Raw genomic sequence first — 26,760 nt, forward strand, 5'->3', positions numbered from 1 at the left:
TGCTTTGACAATGAGCCGCAAACTAGAGGGAGAAGCCATATGCAGATTAGTTTCATACCAGGAAGACTTCTGGGCGGGAGTGTAGGAGGTGTGCACTGTTACTGAACCTTTGGTAAAGGTTCTTCGATTAGTTGATGGTGAGAAAGCCCACAATGAGCTATTTGTATGAGGCCATGGACAGGGCCAAAGAATCCATTCGAGCCTACTATGATGATAAGGGAGATGAGGGGTTTCAGAAACAACTCCTCCTATGGGAAGTGATTGATGAACGTTGGAACAACACACTTTATCGTCCCATTCATGCTGCAAGGATCTACCTGAACCCTGCATTTTCTTACCCATGTGGGTTCGTATTTGATGCTGAGATCAGTGATGGATTCTTAATCTGTGTTCAGAGGATGGTGCGATCTCCAGCTGAACGTACAGAAATCTCCAAAGAAATGGAGACATACAACATGGCAGGTGGCACATTTGGCTTTGAGATGGCTGTGACTGATAGGACGACAAAAATGCTAGGTATTTTTTAGTTTGTTTCAAATTTCATTGTTTCTTCAAATTCATAACTTCATACTTTGCTTCAACTTTCAATTTTTCTGTTGTTGTTGTTGTTTATTTAAAATTTTATTTGTAATTTTGTTGTAGATGCATGGTGGAGAATGTATGGTGCCAGGGTACCCCTTCTGCAAAAGTTTGCCATTTGAATCCTCAGCCAAACATGTAGCTCCTCAGGATGCGAGCACAACTGGAGTGTATTTGAAAAAATACACAACAATAAGCGCAACAGGTTAAACTTAAAACTTAAAATATTGCAAATTTCCAAATAATTTTTTGAATTCATTAAAAAAATGATTTTTTTTTTTATAATTATTATTTCATGATCTTTGTACAGGTTGGAGTCCCAACAACTTAATGACATGGTCTACGTCTACTACAATCTTCGATTGTGGGTGAGGCAACTTGAGAGGACACCTGATATGGAGGCCATCTCATTGGATGGGATTGACATCACTGCTGCATGGAGGGTTGAGACCGAGAGGCCTCTCATAGACTCTGTCGATGATTGGTTAGAGCAGGAGGTAGTGGAAGGCGTAGAGGGGGAGGAGGAGGAGGAGGAGGAGGAGGAGGTGACACCACCTACCCGGGCTACCCCTGCCACCAGTAGAGGACGTGGTATACCTCCTATAACTCCTAGTTCTTCAGCGTCTAGAGCACAACAGAGTCCACTGCCAACTCCACCGACATTTACATCTAGAGAGAAAAGGAAAGCTATTGCATTTCCTCGCAAGAGGGGTAGTAGGAAATCAGTAGGTGCCTTTATATAAGGTTCTCCTTCTAGCTTTGTAGCCGTCCTTGATGGATTGTAGACCCTTCTTGTCCTTGAAGTGGTTGAGACTTCTAGGCTTGATGCTTCAACTTTGTAGATGCTCGAGTGTTCTTGAGTTGCCCTTTCCTTGATGTGTCACCTTCGCTCTGATACCATGTTAGAGAATCTAGGGCAAAGTAGTGTTGTGGTGATTCTCCGAGACTTGATAACAATTTGTGAAGTCTTTTTACTTTTTCTTAGTTAGCTTATACTTCTTCTTGTTCTTATTAGTGCATATGTGTGTGCTTCATCAAACTGCTACCAAAACAAAATAACAAGAACACAAAATTTGGCTCTCTGCCAGGGACAAACCCTCTCCACTCTTGAGAGGGAAACCCTTTGTAAGTTTTCTCTTATTGAAGCTTCTTATTTGAACAATTGCCAAACCCTAGACCCTTGACTAGGATATCCTCCAAGCATAAGTCAAATCCTTCCTCTTTTTGCACTGTCACTCTCGGCACTTCCTCCGACACTTTGTCTTCCAACACTTTTGTCTTCTAGTTTAGGAAACCCTAGAATATTAGGGCTCCTCTTCTTCGCTATGAGGAGGTCCTTCTTTGCTTATCTTGGAGACCTTGTAGACCTTTCTCTACATCCAAATGATACCCCTCAAAGTGTTGTCTTTAGACTGCTGTCAATTTGCAACTGTACCTCGCACGTGTGACTGTTTCTAGCCCTAGAAACAATCCCTTTCTTTCTTGACTTCCTTCGTTTGTGAGGGTTTCTCCTTCGCTCTAGAGGGAGGTCTTATAGACCTTAAATTTCACCCCAACCAATGATTATTCTTGACCTGAAGTATGACTGCGGTTAGGGTTGCAGAGTGGCCTTCTTACTTTGCATGTGTGGCTGAGTTGACTTTAAAAAGGTCTTCCTTCACTTCGCTTGAGAGTCCTTCTTCCTCGCTATAGTAGGAGGCCTTTATAGGTCTAGTTACTAGCCCAAACTACAAAGAATAGACCCCTACACTTTCACTGCTGATCTGGCCACAGATTGTCCCTTCTTTCTTTGCATGTGTGGCTGTCGCAGCTTCAAAATAGTCCTCCTTTGCTTCGCTGTTCTGTCTTCTTGCTATGCTGCCCTTGTAGCCCTTCTCTGCGTCTTCTTTTAGTCCTTAGAGGCTTCTATTACTTGCAGATTTCAGAGCTTGTGAAATATGTCCAAATGAGGAGTGGACAACCTCTATTTATAGAGGTCTGTCCCTCCTCCTTTAAGCCGACTTGACAATCTCTTAGGCTGACTTGCAGTTGCATTATATTTCAACATTTATTCATCGTTTTTGCTGCTTGTAGACTTCGTTGCTGCTAGGAGAGGATTTGACTTGCCTTGGAGGTATTCCCATGACCTTGTATGACATCATACATGATGTAACATGCCCTCAAAGGGTCTCATCATAATTACATTTTGACTTTGACTCCCTAGAAGCACTTCAAAATGTGCTTGACCTATTTTCAATGAGCAAGAAACTCATTGACAAATAATATCAAAATAAATTCTCTTTTCTTGAATAAGTACAAATATCAAAATTACATATATGAAGACCAAACCTAGTTACATCTTCTCCAACAGTGTGTTTACCAAATACATAAGTGACCTTATCAAGCGTCGATAGAGTGTGGGTTTAACTCGATCCATCCAAGATGTATCAACCTTCCTCCAGTTTGTGACTAGAGACATGGTCATGGTTCTGTAATCTAGCATGCAAAATCTCCTCAGAACCTCCAGGGCCTACTTTCCTTGTCCAAAGAGATCTCCCCATCTCCCTGCCAAAACCTCCAGCCCAAGGAAATAGTGCATCAACCCCATATCCTCCATCTCAAAGTCGCATGCAAGATCTCTCTTGCACACCTAGATAAACTTATCTGCGTTTGTCAAAATCAGATCGTCCACATATAATGCCATAATAAGCGACTCACCTCCAACATCAATGTAGTAGAGGATGGGGTCCACTTCACTCTTGGTGAAGCCCAATCCCCGATGGTAACTGTCTATCCGAGGATACCATGCCCATGGAGCTTGTTTGAACCCATACAAGGCTCTCTTGAGTTTGCATACATGTGTCTCTCTGCCGCATGTCTCAAACCCCTCCGACTGCTTAATATAAATCTCATCCTCAACAACCCCATTGAGGAATGAAATTTTAACGGTCCATTTGGTGGATCTTCTACCCCATCTGAGCTGCGATCGCTATGATAGTCCTAGCAGATGAATATCTAGCCACTGGGGCAAAAGTCTCGTTATAGTCAATCCCTTCTAGTTGTGAGAACCCTTTTGCCACAAATCTTGTCTTGTGTTTCTTGATGCTTGCATCCATCCCATGCTTGATCTTGAAGACCCAATGAGAGCCCACCACAAATTTTCCCTCTAGCCTTGGCACCACGACCCAAACATCATTCTTCGTGATGGAGGCATACTCCTCCACAATGGCATCTATCCACACCTGTTGAGTGGCCACCTCATTGTCACTGGAAGGCTCAACATCCAAAAGCTTCGTCATAAGTGCCATATATCTTGTGTACCTTTGTGGCTGTCTGCTCTGACGAATTGATGTGTTGGGAGCACCAAATCGCTCCTGCGCCTCTTGGATCAACTGGTCTGCCATATTGCTCTTCTTCTCCCTGTGTTAGGAGTTACGATCGGAGTGGGCACCGCTCTCTCCTCCAACTGTGTGTCCCCCTTGTTCTCATGCTGCTTTGCTTGGCCATCGACATGCTCAACTATAGTCTGAGGTACTGGCTGAGCATCTTGCTTGGCAACGTGCTCCTCCTCCTCCTCCTGTATAGTAGTCAGCTCCCGCTCTAAGGACTTCCTCAAGGCCCTTTCCTCCTCAAAACCTCACATCTCTCTTGATGATTGTTTTCTACCTGCGAGAACCCTTTTGCCAGAAATCTTGTCTTGTATTTCTTGATACTCCCATTAGCCCCATGCTTGATCTTGAAGACCCAGTGAGAGCCTACCACAAATTTTCCTTTTGGCCTGTGCACCACCACCCAGACATCATTCTTTGTGATGGAGGCATAGTCTACCATGGCATCGCTCCACACCTGTTGAGTGGCCGCCTCTTGCTAACTGGAAAGCTCAACATCTAAAAACTTTGAGGTGCTGGGTGAGCTCTTGCTTGGGAGCCTGATCCTCCTTCTCATGTATAGTAGTCAACTTACGCTCTAAGACTTACTTAAGGCCCTCTCCTCCTCAAAGTTCACATCTCTCCTAATGATTGTCTTCTACCTGCGAGAACCCTTTTGCCACAAATCTTGTCTTGTATTTATTGACGCTGTGAAGAAAATGTCATGGATTCCAATGTTTGTAGATATGATAAAAAATAGGAACATGGATCCCAATGCAACATTTATATCATGGATCTTGGGGCATGGTACATAGATCCCAATTCATGGTGCTCACTTAGAATAGTGAGTCCAACTTCTTGATGTGTCATTAGGTGGCATAATCTTAGTGATTCATTCAAACACAACAAAACAAAGGGCAGTGTTATACTTTGCTACATTTTACCAATGGGGAACAATAATTAACTCTTAGACATGTTAAGTCCCAAGACAAGTGTGTTTTCCAGGTCCTTAAGTAAAAGACAGGTCATGTGATGGAAAATCATGAAAAGGGAAGGGGAAAGCTTCATGTGTTGACCTTCAAAGTAATGATGCATAGGTCTTATATATGATCATCTAGCTTTTAAGAGATATGCATTTTATGTATAGAAGCCTTTAAAGAGGGATTTTAGCATTGAGCCGCCTTTCCTGAACATTGTTTTTTACTATTCCTTTTGCTTTATTCTTTAGATGTTCAATTCATTGAACACATCCATTTTCTTTAGATATTCATAGACAACCATGGGGCTAGGAGCAATGGCTTTATAGTGAGTTGACATTCATTCAAGCTTTACATTTAGTGGCTCTCCACTTAGCCTTTTTTGGCTTTAATGGTTTAGGCTTTTCTTCACTTAGACCTTTTTCTGATCTTTGTTAAGTCAAACATGAAAGGGGAGAGTAATTTTATGGATGGGATAGAGTGAAGGGGTGTAACAAAGAATGTTAACTATGATTGGGGATGCATAGGATGCTATCTTAACCAATTTCCTATTAGTACAAGTTGACCTAAGAAATGGCAACACTTCTAAAAGAAAACCATTTCCCTTATGGTATGACTAGGCAAAGAATAAAACTATAACAATACAAAGTGTTATCATATTTCATTAGATCTTACCACTTTCATAGTAAGATAAAAGAATTTACAACACCACATCGAAGTAAAATAACCAATACATGGAATATCGAAGTAGAAGATGTTGTAACCAAACTTTACCATCCATAAATGCATTTGTAATTTGAGAGGTGAGGGTGAAATATTTGATATATCGTAGTTGAGCTAACACAATCATCTGCCTTAAGGAGAAAATGAGAAAAGCTGTCTCAATCTGCAAAGCCAAAGCATAAAGCTTATTAAAATCAACATCATGCACCCTTGTGGGGGTGCCTCTAATATAGTTTCTCCTTGGTGGGTAACACATACTATAGCCTTCTCATTGGCGTTCCGTTGGGGTATGGGATCCTGGCTCCAGTTCCTGTGGTCTCCAGACATCTCGGTCCTAGGTTGAACTATGAGTTTTTGATATATGTGACTTGCAGGTTGTTGCATATATCTGGGGAGGTTGCTAGTTCCCCAACAACGGTCAACCATTAACTGTTGAAAAAACACATATTATAGCCTTCCCTTAAGTCTAGTACAAAAACTCCATCTAACCAAAAAGCCCTAGCTAGGGTAGATCTTCAAACCCTACTTTAACGAAGATCCAAGTGCACAAATATTTCCAACACAACCTCCAAAGCAAGATGTCCTCCTTTTCTCTTCTTCTTCACAAATCCACCATAGGGTTTTCTCTCAAAACCCTAATGTCCAATCTCTAAGGGATAAACCTTACCCTTAGAACTCCAAGATGCTGCAAGGAACTCCAAGAAGACAAAAAAACCATACTGCTAAGAGGGAGAGAGAATACAAGTACAAGTGCAGATTTGAGAGAGGGAGAGAGAGAGAGTGCATAGTCTCTTCTCTTAGTCACATCTCATCACAAGAGTTGAATACAAAGTGAGTGAATGAATATGTTGTCGAAAGACTCTCTCCTTCTTCTATTTATATGAGAGGTAAGGGAAGTCAACAATACTATGTGAGCCTAATTCCTTGCAAGCAACCTACATCAGCCAATGTAGGCCACAAAAGTGAGATGTTAACTCCATAGTACAAGTGTCATTTTCCAATAGCAATGCTATGCAAAATAATGACTCCGGATCGAAGGTGATGGAGCTAAAGGCAAGTCCACACCACTCTATCATGAGCCTCCACAAACTCCATATATCTTGCAACGAAGCGTACTCCACTGGGTTGGTTACCCCTTGCAAGAACATTGTCAAAGCCCAAAGCACACCAAGCCATCTCCAATCCTTCAAATAGGAAACCAAGTTGCTACATGCCAACGAGGGCTTGAAAGTTGAATCCCTTCTCCATTATGCACAACACTCCACATATGTTGTAGGGTGTGCTCCAAACGAGTGACTCCTCCATGAGGCCTCAATGAAGGCCATCCAACAAACTGTCAAAATATCTCCAATGCCCAAACGAAGACACTACACTTGCAATCTATAAAGGTCAAGCATCCATTGAGCAAGCTATCTGAATTGTGCACATCCTTCACAGACCATCTCTCATGCTACAATCCATCTTGGACCATCTTAGGGCTGACCATACACCATGTACCCCAAAACTTATGAAGCACTTCTAAATGTGTTATAAAGGCTTTCAGAGTAACTCAAAAATCTAAAAAGAATCACTATTGTTTGGCATACAAAATTAGATCGATTTTGTCCAACATCGCGCCTCATATGTGGTAGTCTAAAAATGGTTTTTGTTTGTCCTGTATAGGAAGTTTCAGGTCAGGTAAAGGATATGGTGTGCATAAAGGCTTCCCACATCCCTTATAACAAATCTTCAAAGGCACTTGCAGATGGCCAAGAATATTTATCTTCTATTAAAGCTTTCTCAAACATATTCTTTCAAACCTCTGCAATGTCCTTAGCAGTGATTCTTGCCTGAACAAAGTCCACTGTTTTTGTGATGGATGTGTACTCCTTGCAAGGCATGCAGTATCTCTTGTAAAAGCTTTTAGTGTCTCTTTCAGTGCCAAGCTTCCCACAAAATCCTCAAGTCTCTGTATCTCAGTCCGATTTCACATTACTGTGCATTTAATGGCCTTTAATTGTCAGCAGAGAAAGATGCTCCATCTGCCCACCACATCAGAGTCTGACTCTACACCCTCCTGATTTTAATGTTCTTTTGTTGTCAGCAGAGAAGTTTGCTATATCTGCCCTCAGCATCGCAGTCTGACTCTTCACCCTCCTGATTTTAATGTTCTTTTGTTGTCAGCAGAGAAATTTGCTATATCTGCCCTCAGCATCGCAGTCTGACTCTACACCCTCCGCATGGCTCAGGCTGCCCCTAGACCTCTTACATTTAGTGGCCTTCTATTGTTGGCAGAGAAAGTTGCTCCATTGTTTTCCCTCCAAAGGAGACTTCCTACATTGTTGCAACAAGGTTAGGCCTCATTGTTGCCTACTAATTACTTGAGGTCTCATAACCTGCTACTTCATGAATAAACCCTTGCCTTGTAATTGGTTGGCGCTTCATTGCCTTCTGTTGCAAATGCTTCCAGCATGTGAAACAGAACCTGCTTCTGAGATTTCCACTTTACCAACAATAACCTCTTGCTACTCTTTTCTCTTGACATTTTCCCCCTGAGATTGCCTCCTTAATGTAGATTGATATCGACCGTAATTTTCTTTGGGAGCTCTACTTTTATGAATGTGTGTATTCTTAGTGCTGTAGTATATTTAGCTCGCAATTCAGTTTGTTTGTTTTAGTTACTATTTATACATTGTGAACTAATACAAAAAGTTGATCATGCACAAGTGTGCTTTTTGGTAGTGAATATTCAATAGAGTGATTTCTCAGGTTTTTGAGCTTCTGGACAATCTTTTTCTTGCAAGTGGCTTATGTAGCTTTTTTTAGCTGTTATGTGAGGGAGCCTGAAACTCCGAGTGCTTTGAATATCTGTGCTTGAAAGATTATTTTGACAGTAGTACTATTGGAATTGATGCAGTTCTGGGGTTATCAACTTAAAGGAACTATCAATATCAAAGGGACAAGCAGCTTGGATGGCATACTTGGTGAATATCTATTCTATTCCTTCTTCATCCATTCTGCATAAATATGAAAATAAATTGTCAACAGGATGCATTTTGTTGGAAAGGTTTTCGTTAACCAAAATGGATATTTTTGATTGCTGCATTGAGTACCCATTTGGTTGTATGCAATACTCTACATTTTTCATTTGTAAATCTCGGTCCCTGTTTGGGTGAAATCACCTGGGACTAGGAGACTGTAAAACTGATGGTTACAGCATGTGAGTTATGACAATCATTTAAAACCACTCTCCAGTTGCAAATTTCTGAAAACACTATGGCATAATTATATATGAACAAGAACATAACACATCTCTGGGAAGCAGGATATATACTGTCTCGATGCCGATGGTGCTCTGTTTGATGCTGCTTTGCTTGCAGCTATTGGTGCCTTTGCACACTGTATGTTCTATCCTATCCTTCTTTGCAAGTTTTTCAAAGTAATAGTGGCAATAATTTTTGTATTATGGATATTGCAAATTAGTATGGAAGTTGATGTGCAATCAATAATGTTGACATCAAATGCATTTATTTCCTACCATTATTTGTGCTTGGATTGGTAGAGAGGGAAAACTATTTGAAGCTCTTATTCTCTCCATGTTTATTTTGATGTGATTGATTCACTTTTCCCACCACTTTACATATGTACACTGTTAAGAAAAAAATCTGTCAGTGCTGTGAGATAGAGACAAGCACCCCTAGATAGTCTCTTGCATGTATTTTTTAACTCTAATAAGCATCTGAAATGACAGGAAAACAGTAGCAAACTCTATCTACCTGGACTACTAATACATATCAAATACTTGACACCTGAAAAATTAGAAATGAGTTATTGAGAGAAGTTACTCTGATTTTTTAGAATATGTCAGTTAAATACATTAATTGCAGTCATGCTTAAGTGAAGATGGTGCCTAGATTGAAAATTTCTGTTTAAACTTATTTACACGGATGTGCTGGTACTATCCCATGGCATTGGCAAACAACTGCTAAGCTGCTAAGATACAGTGCAAGGATAAGATAAACTCTGTACTGATATCGTATAGAAAAAAACAGCTCTAAATAATCATTTTGCAAATACAATAAGAGTTACACTATTCAGACATTAGAGAAATTTTGAGGTCTAAAATGGGCCTTCTAAGGAATATTATAAAATAATAGTGGAAATAATAAAAAAGATTAGATTACCTCATCAAGTTTTGGAGGGAAAAAAGGAAAAAACTATTTTTTTCAACTCATATTACTATTTTCAACTTATCTCCCTATGGTTTTATTCAAATTTCGAGTGAGAGCACTCTTGGATGCGGAATTTAATTTTGCATCCAAGGAGTACCAATATTGCATACTTTCAATGGACTCTACTATATGAAAATTGTGAAATAGATGAAAAATGTGGTTGCAACCACATTTTTTTTTATGTATTTCATAATTTTTGTGTAGTAGGGTCCATTGAAAGTATGCAACATGGGTACTCCTTGGATGCAAAATTAAATTCTGTATTCTACGAGTGCTCCCACTCGAAATTTGAGTAAAATTGTAGGGAGATAAGTTGAAAAAATAGTTATTTTTTTGGTAATTTTTTTTACTTTTATACTCAAAAAATGGTGAATCATCCCCATGGTTGACACCATCATATTGAATCCTATTGGTTCTTATAAAATTAATTTTGTTGTACATTTTTGTTTTGAGGCCCATTTCTTACCTCAAAAAAATAGTGGCAAAAAATAGTACTTCTTTCAATTCTGAAAGCAGTCAGTCTTCAATTTTTGAAAAAATGTCAGTTAACCACATTAAAAGGCAGTCTTATGCCAAAACAATACCTAGATTCATAACTTGTTCAAACATCAAACTTACACACATCCACATGTGGATGCACACACATACACTTGGATAATTATCCTGTGACAGATAATTTGCCATGATAAAGTTCTCAATTTATCAACTTGAACACAAAAACAAAAGGACAGATGGATTTTATATGGACGGAATTTAATTGTGGGTCAGTTTGTAACCGTAATCAAATATGATCAGATTTTAATTGTAGCTAATTAAAATGTCATGATCAAATTTTTACCATGTCTAAACATGGTGAATTTTTAACTGTTTTTATCTGGGTTAACTGTGGTTAAATACTTAAGTGCTTATGCATGTGTAGATGCATATGGATGTTGTTTCCTTCGTCGATATATTTTTTTAACAAAAACAAGTTTATCTTAACCGAACAGAACTGCAAGCTATGCCGGCTATACCTGTTAAGCAGTTCAGACTGAAAGACTCAAACATAGCAATATCTAAGCTTAGAATTATTTATCCTTGTTCCTTCATTTTTTTCTTTGGCTCGACTTTTATATGGGAACTTGATGCTGATGCTTTGATGGATGGAATTCCTTGCTTCGCTAGCTCTGCTGATATTGGATCTTGCATTCTTGTATCTTCTTACCCAACTGTAGAATTTTGAATATGAATATGCTTAGGAATTTCCTCTTTGTCAGTAGCTGATCTAGGATGATGAGGTTTAGCTCTTTTTCTTTTTGGTTGTGTCTCTGACCACTTATCTCTTATTTTCCTTTGAATGCATTTTTGGAATCCATCAAGTTTTTCATTGGCTTTGGAAGGATGAATTTCTTCTACCTGAATGGATATCTTTTTTGGACAAGCATCTTTTAGATGTCTCTTTTCTAGGTAGAGTCTACCCTTGAATGTAGTATTCTCACAATCATGTTGTTGGGACTTGTTACCGCAAAATCTAGCAGGCCTAGTGCAAAACCTCACTAGGCAACCTAGGTTTTATGGCAACAAGAGACTAGCCACAACTGTCACTTTAGTGGCTTTTCTCCAGCTATCTAGTGGTGGATATTATCCCCACAAGGGAGGCTTCCCTACAAAGGTCACCGACAAGATGTTCAACTAAGGAGGACTCAAGGGTTATGCAAGGTCTACTAATTGAAGGAAAAGGTACTGGCCAAGCATTGAAAGGCTGAGATAATAGTTGCCTAGAGTTCAAGTACACTTTTCTAAGACCTTTATAATTTAGAATAAGGTTGCTATAAGTTAGGGTTTTTATGATATGCAGATTTAGGGCATACAATGGCATATAGCAGCTTGAGAAAATAGCATATGAGTGATAGTATCAACAAAGGAGCAAAGGCTATGAAGGGGGCAAACTAATGTTTAGTAAACAATGGTTTTAAATCGCTGAAAATGCATATGACAACAATTAAAATCAAGACGCCAGTCCTAATTTTGGGGTGATAGCATGCAATTAATGCCGAATTTTTCCTTTATTATATTTATTAAATGCAATCAATTTCAATAGGGCAATAACAAATGGACAATAAATTGCTATTAAATGCAGATTTAAGCTAACCCTAACCCTAGTTACCATAAATTGAAGAGAAAAGGAAGAAATTAAAATGACCACCACAAGCTAGTCTAGTGCCTTCTCTTGATTGGGCAATGGAGTGAATGATGGTGAGGTCAAAAATAGAGGGCCCTAGATGAGGTGGGTGGACAAATATGAAGCTTCTCATAGAAACCCTAGCGACTTTCTCTAAGTGGAGATTTAAGATCAAAGCAGGCATACATAAGTCCTTTGATGGATACTTGAAAGACTAATATTGCAAAGCATAAAGAAACAAGATTTCATAAACAATATTGCACTTTTTTCATATGGTACATAGAAACCCTAATTTCGGAAGTTTGCATGCAAGAAGAAAGAAAATCAGCAATAAACTAATGCCATTCAATCAAGAATCACTTTGTCAATCCAAGAGAAGTCGCCTCATGCAAAAATACCCCTCCCAAGACAATTCGCTCCAACAAAATTGTTGATAAATCAATGTAGATGGAAACTAGGGTTTTGATTCCTCTTTTTTTGATAATTACTTGTGATTATATGTTGGCCTTTAAATCTTTATTATTATTTCTTCTTTCATCAAGCAATTACCAATTCAAAATGTATGAAGATCACAAGAACAAGAGACACAAGATATAGGCTCTCAGCCAGGGCAAAACCCCTCTCCTAGGGGAAAACCCAAACAAACTCTTCTCTATATAGAATCAAGTGAAAGTGAGACAACCAAGACCCCAAAAACAAGACCAAGGACTTCCACCAAACACCAAGTCAGCCCTCCAGTATCTTCTCCAAAAGAGTCAAAGTCTATCCAAGTCAATGAAGGTCAAAGTATCTTCCTTCAACAATTCTTAAGGTCTCGGCCTATGACTTCGGCCTTGCAACTCTCGGCCTGCAACTTCGGACTGTTGCAGTAGCAGATTGTGAAAATTTCTGAATCTACACATCAGAAATGTTAAAATTGGCAACTAGGGACAAACTCCATGTGGGTATACTTATTCATGGCAACAAATATTTTTCTTGGATTCCTCTCGTTGAGAGGTGTAGGATTGATCTAAAGATCATTTGATTCCGACATGTATTCATGGAGATATGAATTTATTTGTGTTATGGGACAATTCATCAAGGTCGACCAACAACCAAATTGCCCCACTTGTGCTCAACGTTTTAGTATAAAAGGTGGCTTGTTAGTCATTTGAGTCACATTCATTTTTCTCTTGTGATCTCTTCCTCTCCACTTGTTTGGGTCTTAGTGGAAGGAAGAGTCACTAAGAGGATATGCTGCCATAGAATGAGTGCCCTAAGCATCTACATTGCCCTAATATGAAAGTCCTAACGCAGTTTATGGAAGATGATGGAGAAGCATCTACGTTGTCCTAATAGAGAAGCCTAACGCAGTCATGGAATGGAAGCCTAATTCCTATACGTTGTTATGGAAGCCTAAATCCTATACGCTGTCATGGAATGGAAGCCTAATTCCTATACGATGTTATGGAAGCCTAAATCCTATACGCTGTCATGGAATGGAAGCCTAATTCCTATACGCTGTTATGGAAGCCTAAATCTAATACGCTGTTATGTGAGGATGTTATCTACAACAATCCTATATACAATCTCTCGGAGGAATGACTTCAGACGAGGACAGTATATGGATCTGCCTGTATATCAGTGATATATATGTCTGCACTCTTTCATGGTTTGATGAAAGTAAAGTTTCAAAGACATTCTCTTCAACATTGCTATGTGCTAGGCCGTAGGCCATAGCACCATAGCTAGGACTACCTTGGTGCTGCTATCTTAGTTTGAAGACAGCATGATGATGAATGCTGCATCATGATGTAAAGGGGTGCAACATGATGTGATGGAGTGGTGAAACATAGTGCACAATGATGGGTACAGTAGTATGATGGTGCAACATAGTGCACAATGATGGAATGGTGCAACATAGTGCACAATGATGGGTACAACAATATGATGGTGCAGCATAGTGCACAGTGATGGAATGGTGCAACATAATGTACAATGATGGGTACAACATTGTGAATGGTGCAACATAGTGCACAGTGACAGTGGTGCAACACAGTGATGCATAGTGCAGCATGATGAATAGTACAACATGATGATGAAGAGCAACATGTTGGGCACAACATGATGAGGTACAACTCAGTGATGGTGCAACATGGTGCAGCACAATGATAATGGACATGGTGATGGTGCAGCGTGGTGCGACACAGTGATAATGGACATGGTGATGGTGCAACATAGTGATGATGGACATGGTGATGGTGTAGCATGGTGCAACACAGTGATGATGGACATGGTGATGGTGCAACATGGTGTAGCATAGTGATGATGGACATGGTATGATGATGCAACATGGTGCAACACAATGATAGGTACATCAAGGTGATGGAATCACTTGTGTCTAGATCAGCTACCTCATGTGACATCTTCTTAGAGAAGATCTCTGCTCTTATTTTGATAAATCAAGATGCTGACTTCTGATGTATATGTACTATCTCTCTCTCTCTGCTGAACTATTGAAGAACATAAGAAGAATTGATCAAGGGTTTCCCCACATTGGGGTTTGTCCCTCGCTGGCGCCACATCTTGTGTCCTCTTGTCTTGGCTTGTCTTCTGTGATTTATGTTTCTGTTCTATCTACGTTTTACTATCATGCTTAATGTGATTGCTAATCTGGAATTGATATTGAGCTAATATGGAAAATTGAAGTAAATTTGCTATCAGCATAGAACATACCTAAAATTAACAAGAAATCCTACTGCAATCATTGGTTTATCATCTCCTACTTGTTATTACATTCAACAAGTTATTTAATTTATAAACAGTGATGAAAAACACTACTGCAGACTACATTGACATACAGATCATAGATTGAAATAGATACGAGACAACACACAAGGGACACTGTTATTTTTGGACAAATGTCCCCGGAAAAATCCAATGTGGGAAAACTAGTGCAGCAGCTCTGAGGGTTTTCTATTATTAAGCAGTAGTTCTGAATACAACTTTGGATGCCCTCTCGGCTATCTAGTTACAAAGATAAAATATACTGGCAAAAACCTAAGTGAGATTACCTCACTTCACTCGGAAAAATCTCTCCGATTCGGCAACTGGACTGACTATCCTTGTCTACAACTGCACTGCCCCTTCGCAGTAGCTACGTGGGCCTGCATGGAGCACTTTGAAACTTTGCGTCAACTCTGCACTGCCTCCTCTACCTCATGGAGCTTTGATGTCAACCTTCTCGGCTGATCTTGCTGCTCCTCGACTGAATTCAAATTTCTGCAGGAGGGAAGCTCTTCCCCTATGCTAGCACTACGTCAAGCAATGCGTGGGCCCTCCTGGCCCAGCGTCAACCTCCCTTGAGTTGCCTCCTTTGATGTATCTCCGCCTCTCTCTACTGAGTATTCGGGGTCTTGGAGAAGATCCTTCAATCCCAACTATCCCTGCCCCTCTGCTGCAACTCAGATCACTTGTTCGATTTTCTCAGCAAACCATACCCCAGAAAAATCGAACTGACTGATGAATATGGTGTATCTCCAATTGACCCTTAAGCCTCCTCTTATACTTTTCTTGTTGATGAATCAACGACCTAGATTAAGTCACTAATCAACGACTCAGATTAAAACAGACTTGATCCTCGTCTCTTAGAAGCTTCTCACCCATATTTTTATTAATACCCATTAATATTTTTATTTTCCTAAGTTTAGACTTAGGAACTCCATTAAAAATATTAATTATTTTAATAAGTCCTCATCCGGGTGGAATTTCTCCAAACGATTTCTAGTTCTTGGAGATCTCATGTGTCCTAGCCTCTCCACAAAATTTCGGAGCTAGAGCACATCCGATGCTACCCAAAATCAACACTCCCTATTAGCGAGGAATGTGCTCTAGCAATACTCCCCAATAGAAGCATCACACTGATCCACGACATCAATCCTCTGTGCAGTTGATGCTTGGCCTGCTGCCCTTCATCCACTGCATTGCTGCATCTTGTACTGCTGCCCATGACTCTGCCATTGTCATTGCTACATTTGTATTGCAGCTCCCTCTCAAAATGCTGCATCATGCTACCCATAACATTGCCACTACTAATTGCTGCATTGCAACTCAGTTACTGAGAAGTAAGTAACTGAAACTTCACCCAAAAACTGACATGCCAGTCAGTATGGATGTCTTGTGATGCTAAAGCCACCTCTGCTGCTAATATGTGTTGACCCTCTGCTGCTACTGCGCTGCTGTAATTTGCTCTATGCCTCTCGCACTGCTACAACATCCACTATCCTGCTCCAGACTTTGGCACTCTAGCTCTGCCATTGTTGCTCCATCACACCCGCACTAACTGACACCTGTCATTTTCCTACTGTCGTTAAGGGCTCCTGTAGCTGTATGTGATCCAAGAGTTTGGGCACCTCAAGGATCCTGCCCTTGTGTAGTCCTCCCGACTACAATTCGGTGTCGCCCCACCTCTTCTCCAGATGTGCATGAGCACTCATGGCACAATCCTTGTCATCATTCTCCTTGTCAGCTTTCACTGTGGCAGGCTTCGAGTCAGAAGCCTCTTCCTTGCCCTTCTTCCAAGGGCACTGAGTGGCGAAATGTCCTAGTTCACCACACCTGAAGCATTTGACCTTGGATATATCCTTTTTCCTCCTATTCTGTTGCCCATGCTGTCCCGATGATGCGAGAGCTACATTCTCCTCCTCCTTCTTGACCCGGGCTCCTCTGTTGCTACTTCTTTCCTTGGTCAGCCTCTTGATCTCTTCTTGTTGAAGAGATGCCCACATTTCCTCCCAACTGGGGAGAGAAGCTCTGCCCAAGATACTCTGGACAAATGCCTCCCAGTCTTCGGTGACTGCATTCAGGGCAATCCTGACCATGAATTCAGGATCTGGTGTAGACCCCACGGAAGTCAGCTGGTCTCGAATCCCTTGAAACCTGAGAAGGAAGGGATCGATCTCTTCTCCCTTCTGCATCTGGTACTGTCTCAACTGATTCTCCAATAACATCTTTTGTTGAACAAAAGTCCCCTGGTACAAGGTGGTCAGCGTCTCCCACATTTCCCTTGCTGTTTCCTTCACAACAATGTGTGGGACCACCTGATCTTTGACGCCATCTTGAATCATGCATTTAGCCTTCGTCCGGGCCTCCTCGTACTTCTTCAGTGGATCTGCATCGACCAGAACAACAACTACCTTCAAGGCATAGTCCTTGATGCGATTCTTGTCTAGGACTGCCAGGATCTTGGCCTTCTAGATGACAAAATTGCATGCTCCATCCAATCTGTCCTGATCCCCCAGATCCCCCAGTCCATTCATTGCCATCTGTGCTCAACAAATATAGGACTGGTTCTCTTCTCCCTCTCCTACTATTAATCCTACAAGACTAGGATCTGGATATCTTCGGCGCTAGAAATCCTCTAAGGAACAAGCTCCTTTAGACTCCCTTTGAGTCTTGATTTCCTTCACGGAAATCCTCCGGCCAAATGTCGAATCGCTCCTTTCCAATCCTCCTTTGTTGCTGCAACCTAGATCTAGATTTCTTTGGCTAGAAATATGTCGAGGCAGTGACTCCCTCTACCTCGGCTTTGTCTCCACAGGCACTGTTCTGCACCAACAACAATGGCAACAACGTCCCACCAACTCCACTGATCGAATTTGCTCTCTAGCCCCGACAACTGATTTGAGCCTCTCAGGCACTGCGTTGGCCTAGAGAGCTGACGTAGTCACTGTGTGAGCTCCTCTCGGGTACTGCGTCACCCTCTACAGGTTTGAAATGCTGATGCAGGCACTTCGTGAGCCTCTGCGTCACTTCTTTGGCTCTGTGTCACTCCTTCAACTGCTCCTTTGCCTCTGAAACAACGCTGTCACTCGGGACAATTGCTTCTCTGCAACAAATTCACTGGATCTCTCGGCTGATGTCTTCAGCGTCCTATGATCTGTAATCCTCTGATACCATGTGAAAATTTCTGAATCTACACATCAGAAATCCTACTGCAATCACTGGTTTATCATCTCCTACTTGTTATTACATTCAACAAGTTATTTAATTTATAAACAGTGATGAAAAACACTACTGCAAACTACACTGACATACAGATCATAAACTGAAATAGATACGAGACAAACACACAAGGGACACCATTATTTTTGGACAAACGTCCTCGGAAAAACCCAATGCGGGAAAATCGATGCAGCGGCTCTGAGGGATTTCTATTATTAAGCAGTAGTTCTGAATACAACTCTGGATGCCCTCTCGACTATCTAGTTATAGAGATAAAATATACTGGCAGAAACCTAAGTGAGATTACCTCACTTCACCCGGAAAGATCTCTCCGATCTGGCAATTGGACTAACTATCCCTAGCTACAACTGCGCTGCCCCTTCGCAGTAGTTGCGTGGGCCTGCGTGGAGCACTTTGAGACTCTGCGTCAGCTCTGCGCTGCCTCCTCTGCATCTCGGAGCTTTGACGTCAGCCTTCTCAGCTAATCCTGCTGCTCCTCGGCTAAATTCAGACTTCTGCAGGAGGGCAACTCTTCTCCTGCGTTGGCACTGCATCAAGCAATGTGTGGGCCCTCTTGTCCTAGCGTGAGGTTCCCTTGGTCTGCGCTTCCTTCTCTGGTGTATCTTTGCCTCTCTCTGTTGAGTATTCAAGGTCCTGGAGAAGATCCTCCAACCCCAACTATCCCTGCCCCTCTGCTGCAACTCAGATCACCTGTTCGATTTTCTCAGCAAACCACACCCCAGAAAAATCGAACTGACTGATCAATATGGTGTATCTCCAATTGACCCTGAAGCCTTCTCTTATACTTTTCTTGTTGATGAATCAACAACCGAGATTAAGTCCCTAATCAACGACTAAGATTAAAACAAACTTGATCTTCGTCTCTTAGAAGCTTCTCACCCATATTTTTATTAATACCCATTAATAGTTTAGACTTAGGAACCCCATTAAAAATATTAATTATTTTAATAACTCCTCATTTGTGTGGAATTTCTCCTGTCGATTTTTGAGTCTTGGAGATCTCATGTGTCCTAGCCCCTCCACAAAATTTCGGAGCTAGATCACATTCGATGCTACCCAAAATCAACACAGATTCCCTAGAAAAACTCGCACATGTGAGTGAATTAGGTCAAAGATCAAACTTTTCTCCTTCTCTTGGATTCTCTTCCTTTCTCCTTAGTTTTGCTTGCCTTTTTCTTATGTTTTTGGTGCAGATTGAACTTGCTTGAAGATGGATGCCAAATAGGTCGAATACTCTTCCCTTTTATACCTTTTTCAAAGGTCAAATGGGCCTCTTCTAGGCCGACTTCCCTAGCAGGGCCAACTTGGTGTTGGGAGTCCAAAAATGAAACTTCAAACTTAAAAATAATATTTCTTTCTTGATACAATTTTCCCATAAAGGTGTTATACATATGACAAAGACTTAAATGACTCAATGAACCCTAGAAGCATGAAGAACATGCTTGACCTAGTTGACAAATAAAAGGAGCATGAAACCCATGCTTCGTAAATAATTTTCTTTTTCTCTTTTTCATTTTTACAATAAATATATAATTATGAAGACCAAGCATAGTTACATTTCTCAACAAAGATCACATTGCATCCAAAACAAAAGAGAACAAGAGGGTTAGTGTGCGCTTCTCAAGAGAGAGAGAAGTGTTGTGATACGTGATGATTCAAAATGAAAGTGACTCTTCTCTATTTATATGAGAGTAAGCAAGTCACTTTTCATTAATTTACAAGTAAAATACCCAAAAGTTTACTTGAGCATTCAACTAGGCCTATAGGTCACACATCAACCTTAGGATAGCTTCAAAACATGATAAATGCATCAAAATGACTCACATGTGTGGGAATAGAAGATCTCTATAATGGCATCATCCTCTCAAAATGGACAATCTCCATCAAGTGACAAATAGGGTCATGAGTGCTTCTCACTCCAAGAAATCATCAAAGTGCATGGGTATATTTCCAAATAACTCGTCCTCTACCATGATGTCATCTCCAAGAAGGTTTATGTCACCCTTCTAGGGTACATAGGGTGACATGGAATTCTCTGAGGCAAGCGTTGGCACATGGGCATGATGTACTAGTCCTCCTAAGTCATCTCAATGATAGTCGTCCTCATCTCGGCTCTGGAACAAGGCAACCTCCATCAAACAAGTTTAAGTCTAGCCTAGGGGCATCCTGGGTCCATTTGGGCATATCATCAAATAGGCCAACGCCTTGGCTTCCCGACACATCATTTCAACTTTTGGAGTTGTAGCTAGGGGCATACAACTATGTGGAGTCTTGTCAATGCCCAACGCCCATCTGATAAGGGCAACACTGAGGCTACAATGTCATGTTGGATGTCAAAAATGGGCAAAACATCCTCTTGAAAGGTGCTAGATATGTGTCAAGTCTTCTTTGAAAGGATCTTTGTTGCACAAGTGATGAACCACCAAAAACATGCCCTCAAGATCAAGTGAGATCAACATCATTAGGGACAAAAACCATTAAAGTATCATTGTCATCCATATTTAATGTTAGGGGCACACAAGAACAGTTCACACAAATCTTGCCTTTCATTGTCTATCTAGATGCCAGCCCCCAAGGGGAATGACATGCACAAGTAGACCCATCAATTCATAGGTGCATTTGATAATGATGGTCATGGAGTGGTCAAGACTTCAAGGAAGATAGACATAGCCATGGTATCGACTAGAGGGTTTCTAGCATCTTTGAGTACTATTATCAGAAGAAGGAACAATTGTGGAGGCATGAGTTACCCCTTTTCTCGGCTTTCTTTTACCAACCCCCTTGGTGCAACTTTTACTTTCATGATTTATCTTTCTACTTGCATAACTTAGGAGACCAATCTTGTTTTATGCTTTTTCAATACCCCTTAAAGATGTAGCAATTTCTTGCTGATTGGGGTTGGAACATTCAAGAGTTCATTTTAGATGTAGCATGAAATTTTGAGGATCTGAGTGATGCTAGTGAGTGGTGTAGAGCTCATGCTAGGCTTTTGGCCATGTGTTTACTAAGTGTTGATTTTTGTGTAGCATCAGGAGGTATTCTCACATGCCAATAGGCCTCCTAAGTTGGCCTAGAAGAGTTATGGAAATTAAAATGATTTTTATTTTTTATTTTTGGGCTTCATGTAGGCTCCAAATCGTCAAGTCGGCCCCACCATGAAAGGGTGTGACCCTTGGTCAAAATTCACCCATTTGACAAGTATAAATACACAATGTGACATCTTCATTTGACCAATTCGGATCATCACATATTTTTCTCTTCTATTCCAGGCACATGTGTGAAGTCAAAGGAGAAGATGCTTGGAGGTATGATTGAACTAGTTCTTGACTATTTGACTGAGTTTGACCTACTATTTGATTGAGATTTCTGGCCAAGTTTGATCGTAGAAGAGGGCGGGTTGACCGCAAGTTTGACTGTGGGTTTGACTGTAGGGGTTGACCACAGGAGTCAACCACAAGTTTGAAGTGTTGAAATATGTAACTAGGTTTGGTCTTCATAATGATAAATGTAATCATGATTTTATGTATTTGATGTAAAGAGAAAAATAAATTTATTATTGTCATTCTTGAGGCATGGGTTTCATGCTCAAGGGAAATTTATTTTATAGGTCAAGCACCCATTGAGTGCTTCTAGGGCTTGTCTTTGAGTCAACAAGTCATAAGAGTCATTGTCATGTATGGAAGACCCTTTTGGGCATGTTACATATTGTAAAGAAAAAATTATTTGAGTCAAATTAGAGTCAAAGACCCTCCAAGACCTTGTCATGGTGCCTCAAGCAAGTCGGCCTACATGAAAAGATCAAGTCGGCCTCAAGGAAGCAATTCATACCCCTATATATAAGAAGGAACTCGATCTCATTTGGACACAGAATAAGCGAGTTCAATCTCTTCAAGAAAGAAGTTGGAAAAGGAAGAAAATCAAGGATAAGAAAAAGAAAAACAAGATTGAAGTTTTTGGATCTCTCTCTTTCTCTCTCTCTTGTGTTAGGGTTTCTAAAGTTGCTGGGCAAGTCAAGTTGTTGGAAATTTGCTAGGCAAGTCGAAGTGCTGGAAAGTTGCTAGGCAAGTTGTGTTGTTGGACAAGTTGAAGTGCTGGAAAGTTGTTGGGCAAGTTGTGTTGTTGGACAAGTTGAAGTGATGGAAAGTTGCTGAGCGAGTTGTGTTGCTGGACAAGTCGAAGTGCTGGAAAGTTGCTGGGCAAGTTATGTTGCTAGACAAGTCGAAGTGCTGGAAAGTTGCTAGGCAAGTTGAAGTTGCTGGAAAGTTATTGGGCAAATTGAATTGCTGCAAAGTTGATGGGGTCGAAGTTGCAGAAGAAACTATTGGGGTCGAAGTTGTAGAAGAAATTGTTGGGGTCGAAGTTGTAGAAGAAGCTGCTAGGGTTGTAGTTGCTGAAGAAGTTGCTGGGGTCGAAATTGCTAAAATGAAAGCTCATTAAGAAGAAAGGTTGACTTGGTCTTGGAGGGGTCTTTGTCAAGGGTCTTAAGTCTTGGAATTTGTCATTTAAAGATTCTATAAGAAGAGAAGAATTCTTGTGGGTTTTTTGGCCTTGGCTAGCAGCCTACATTTTATGTTCTCTTGTCTCTTTGATCTTCATTGTTTGGTAGCTGTTTGATGATAGAAAACATAATAATAATCAAGTTAAAGAAGAAGCTAATCAAGTTAAGTAAAAAGACATCACAAGTAGTTATCAAAGTAAGAGAAATATTTTAATCTAGCTGCCCTAGATTTCTCAACATGGTATCAGAGCTAAGGTGACCACAACAAGAAGAAAAGGCAGCTTGAAGATCATTATTGAAGAAGGATACATAAGGGCTGAGCACAAGGAAATCATCAAGAAGGACTAACCCACTCATCATCTTGAAGGAAGGAACTAAGGAGTATCTAAGAAGACCTCAAAACCCTAGCTCATCCAAAGAAGGGTTCTACACTTGAAGCATTCTTGTGAAGCTCGCACATTTTACAATCCGTCATCGCAAGGAAAAGAAGACCTCAAGGACCCTACCTCCAGTCAAAGAAGGACTACACATTGAAGTATCTTGAATGTCTCTATATCCAAGGAAAGCAAGAAGAAGCATTGCCATCATCATCATCAAGGAAATCAAAGCAATCTCCCTCATTGAAAGGATCACTTTTCAAAGCATACTTGAAGGAAGACATCTTCTATTATCAACATCTTCGAGAAGGCATGAAGTTGAAGATATCATCATCAAAGGAACATCTTCACTTGACAAGTAAGTATCTTTATATCTATGTTTGAATCTACAATCAAAATGACTTCATTCTGCAAGGAAAGCAATAAATTGGTTGGGCCATCGAATTTCCTTGCATGGAAGAAGAGGATGGATTTGATCCTCATAGAGAATGAAGTTATTATGCATATTAAGAGTTCAATCTCCAAACCATCACAAGAGGAAGCTCAAGCATTGTCGAAGTATATGAAAGGGGAAATCAGGGCTCAAAGAATCCTTATCGCATCAATCAAGGATTTTCTCATCCTATATGTAGCAAAATTGGACAATTCAAAATTCATCTATGATAAGCTGGTAGAATTGTTCTTCGTAAGCATTGCAGGAGAAGTGATATCTTTGATAACCGAGCTATACAAGATGAAGCTATCAAAGGAAGAAGGAATAGCCTCATACTTTATGAGGGTATCACAAATAAGAAACGAGCTACAAGAGTTGGGGGAAATAATGTTCAACAAAGAAATGACCACCGTTGTGCTCAATGCACCACCGGAGGAATGGGGCAACTTTGTATCAAGCATCTATGGAAAGAAGGAAGCTACCCCATTCAGTGAGCTTTGGTCATTATGTAAGATTGAAGAAACCAGGTTGAAGGCAAAAAACGATGTAGGATGAAATGAACAAGTTCAAGAATTTGCTGCCATGGCTAAGAGAAAAGGAAAGTTTGCAAAGTTTGGTCCTCAGAGAAAGAAGAAAATCGATATTTCAAAGATCCAATGCTATGGTTGTTAGGGATATGGACATTTCAAGAAAGAGTGTCCTAAACTCAAGAGGGACAACAAGAAAAAGAAGGAAAGGAATGAAGCGCATATCAATGAAGAATTGGAAGAACCTGAAAAGAGGAAATCAAAGGAGGAGGAAGTGAGAGATCTCTACTATGACTGAGTTAATTTCGTTCACGTAGTTCTTTTCAGTTTTTGTAAGTCTTTTGGTAGCTTTGGCAAGTGATACTTCTCTTGAATGTCAGCTATGGCACAAAAGATTTTCCCACTTAAATTACAAAGCCTTACCTTGAGTAATGTAGATGGTCACAGGGATGCTTGAGTTTAACATGAACCATGAAGGAATCTGTCAGGGATTTGTAGCTGGGAAACATACAAAGGGACCATTCCCTTCTAGTGAAAGCAAGACAACTAATATTCTTCAATTGATCCATTATGACCTGTCTGGTATCTTGCCCATAACTTCATTAGGAGGAGACTCATACTATAAATTTTTTGTGGGTGACTTCTCACACAAAACGTGGATTTATTTCTTGCAGAAGAAGGATGAAGTGTTCAAGTGGTTACGTTCTTTCAAGGCATTGGCAGAGAATCAAACAGGGAAGAAGATCAAGACGTTGAGGACTGATAATGGAACCGAATATGGATCCAATGAATTCAATGACTGTTGCAGAGAGGTTGGCATTAAGAGGGATACAATTCTTCCATACACTCCAAAGCAAAATGGTGCTACTGGAAGGAAAAATCGAACAATCATGGAAGCCACCCATTCCATGATTTATGATCAAGGTCTACCAAAATTATTGTGGGGAGAAGTTGCCAACACTGTCGTATATGTTCAAAATAGGAGCCCTCATCAAGCTTTGGATTTCAAGACACCGAAAGAAGTTTACACTGGTAAGAAACATGATGTTTCCCATTTTAGAATCTTTGGCCGTCCTATATATTTTCATGTGCCTAAAGAGAAAAGGAATAAGTTGGAAGCTTTTGGGAAGAAAGGTATATTCGTTGGATATAGTGAAAATTCAAAGGCATATAGAATATATGTACCTTGTCAAAGAGATGTAGAAGTAAGTAGAGATGTTACCTTTTATGAAGACACTGCCCTTCTATTGCTCTAAGCATAGAACATACCATTGTTATCCTAAAATTAACATGGTATCAGAGCTGAGGTGAAGACAAAGCTCAAGCAAGAGTGAAGAGCAATCATTGATCAAGAACACGTCTCAATGGCCTCCACATCCTACTTCAAGTCTGATGATAAGCTTCATGATAAGTTTGATTATCATGCATGGAATATGTCTCTTGATTTGACTTTAGAAGAGCAAGATGTCATGGATAATGTGCAGGGAAAGATTCTAGAACCTCCTTCAAATGCATTGGTTGCTGCTAAGAAAACGTACAAGAAGGGTGAAGTCAAAGCTAAGAAGATCATTAGGGATTCTATTCATAAGCACTTAGTTGCTTACATCTTCGATTTGAATACATCAAAGGAAATATATGACAGGTTGGTTGGCATGTTCAAATCTAGCAATGCAAATCAAATTCTTTTCCTCAAGAACAAGTTGAAGGATATAAAGAAGGGAAAATGTGAGGATATTCAATCCTACTTCATAAGGATTACTGAGATAAAAAATGATCTTCTTTCGATTGGTGAAGCTATTGCTGACAGGGAGCTCACTTTCATTGCCCTTGGAGGTCTTCCTCCCGAATGGCATGTGTTCAACACTACTATTCTCAATAACGACAAAATTCCAGGTTTTGAAGAATTGTTGACTAGATGTTATTAAGAAGAAACAAGGATGATGGAATTGGAGATGCCTTAGAATAGGAACAAGAGGAAGAACAATGCAGGTTCAAAGAACCAAAGTCCAGGAAGACTGGAATTCAAAAATGGAAGGAAGGGAAGATTCTTCGTTTGCAACAAGTTTGGTCACTATGCCAGGGAGTGTCCAAATAGAAGGGACACATCTCATGATGATGATCACAATCATTATAGGGGCAACAACAACAGTGAAAGGAATGGTAGGTTCAACAACAAAGGGAAAAAGGAATGCTTCCGCTACTCAACTTGGAAATGATCGAGCTTCTAAAAGAACAGGAAACTTTAGGTATGATGAGTCTATTGTTGTAAATTCTAAGCAAAAGGAATTTCATCTTATATCTGCCCTCTCTACTGTCTCCCCTCGGATACTTTGAGAAATTGGTTGATCGATAGTGGTGCCTCAAGGCAGTTCACGAGTATAAGGAAGCTCTTTCAAATCTGATAGAGAAGGATACAAATTTGGAAATTATCCTTGGAGACAATGCCACCTATCCCGTGAAGGGAGTTGGGAATGTTACCCTTCAATTGAATCAAGGTAACACCGCTCATCTTCAAGAAGTACTATATGTACCTGATCTAAAGAAGAATCTAGTGTCTATCTTGGTGATGGAAGACAAAGCATTCAAGGTGACATTCATAGATGGAAAGGTACGTGTATGGAAAAGAAATTTCAAAGAAGCATTTACTCTTGGATTCATGGATGATGGTCTATGTCAAGTTGGAGGAAGTCCACTGGGAGCCATGTCTTGCGACACATCTCTTCAATCCGAACCATGGCATCGAAGGTTTTCTCATCTTCACTCTAAGGCTCTACTCGATGCAAGGAAGATGGTGACAGGTATGCCCGAATTTCAAGTAGAACATGAAGGTGTTTGTCAGGAGTGTGCCGAAGGAAAGCATACAAGGGGACCATTCCCCTCAAGTGATAGTAAGACTACTGACATATTGCAATTGATTCATTCTG

The 26,760-nt window shown here is 40.4% G+C and overlaps 1 protein-coding gene across 1 annotated transcript in view; it reads left to right on the plus strand.

The window, feature by feature from the left end:
• The window catches only part of LOC149227744 (3'-5'-exoribonuclease family protein), an 82,534-nt gene that overhangs the window by 26,960 nt on the left and 28,814 nt on the right, over positions 1 to 26,760 (plus strand). The window contains exons 5-6 of the mRNA XM_089377902.1: positions 8,523 to 8,589; positions 8,931 to 9,006. Coding sequence (XP_089234028.1) covers positions 8,523 to 8,589; positions 8,931 to 9,006 — 143 coding nt within the window. The remainder of the gene's footprint in view (positions 1 to 8,522; positions 8,590 to 8,930; positions 9,007 to 26,760) is intronic.

The sequence above is a fragment of the Pinus tabuliformis genome, chromosome J (genome assembly GCF_031772625.1).
Source record: "Pinus tabuliformis cultivar Carrire ecotype Pingquan chromosome J, CPIR1, whole genome shotgun sequence".
Lineage (NCBI taxonomy): Eukaryota > Viridiplantae > Streptophyta > Pinopsida > Pinales > Pinaceae > Pinus > Pinus tabuliformis.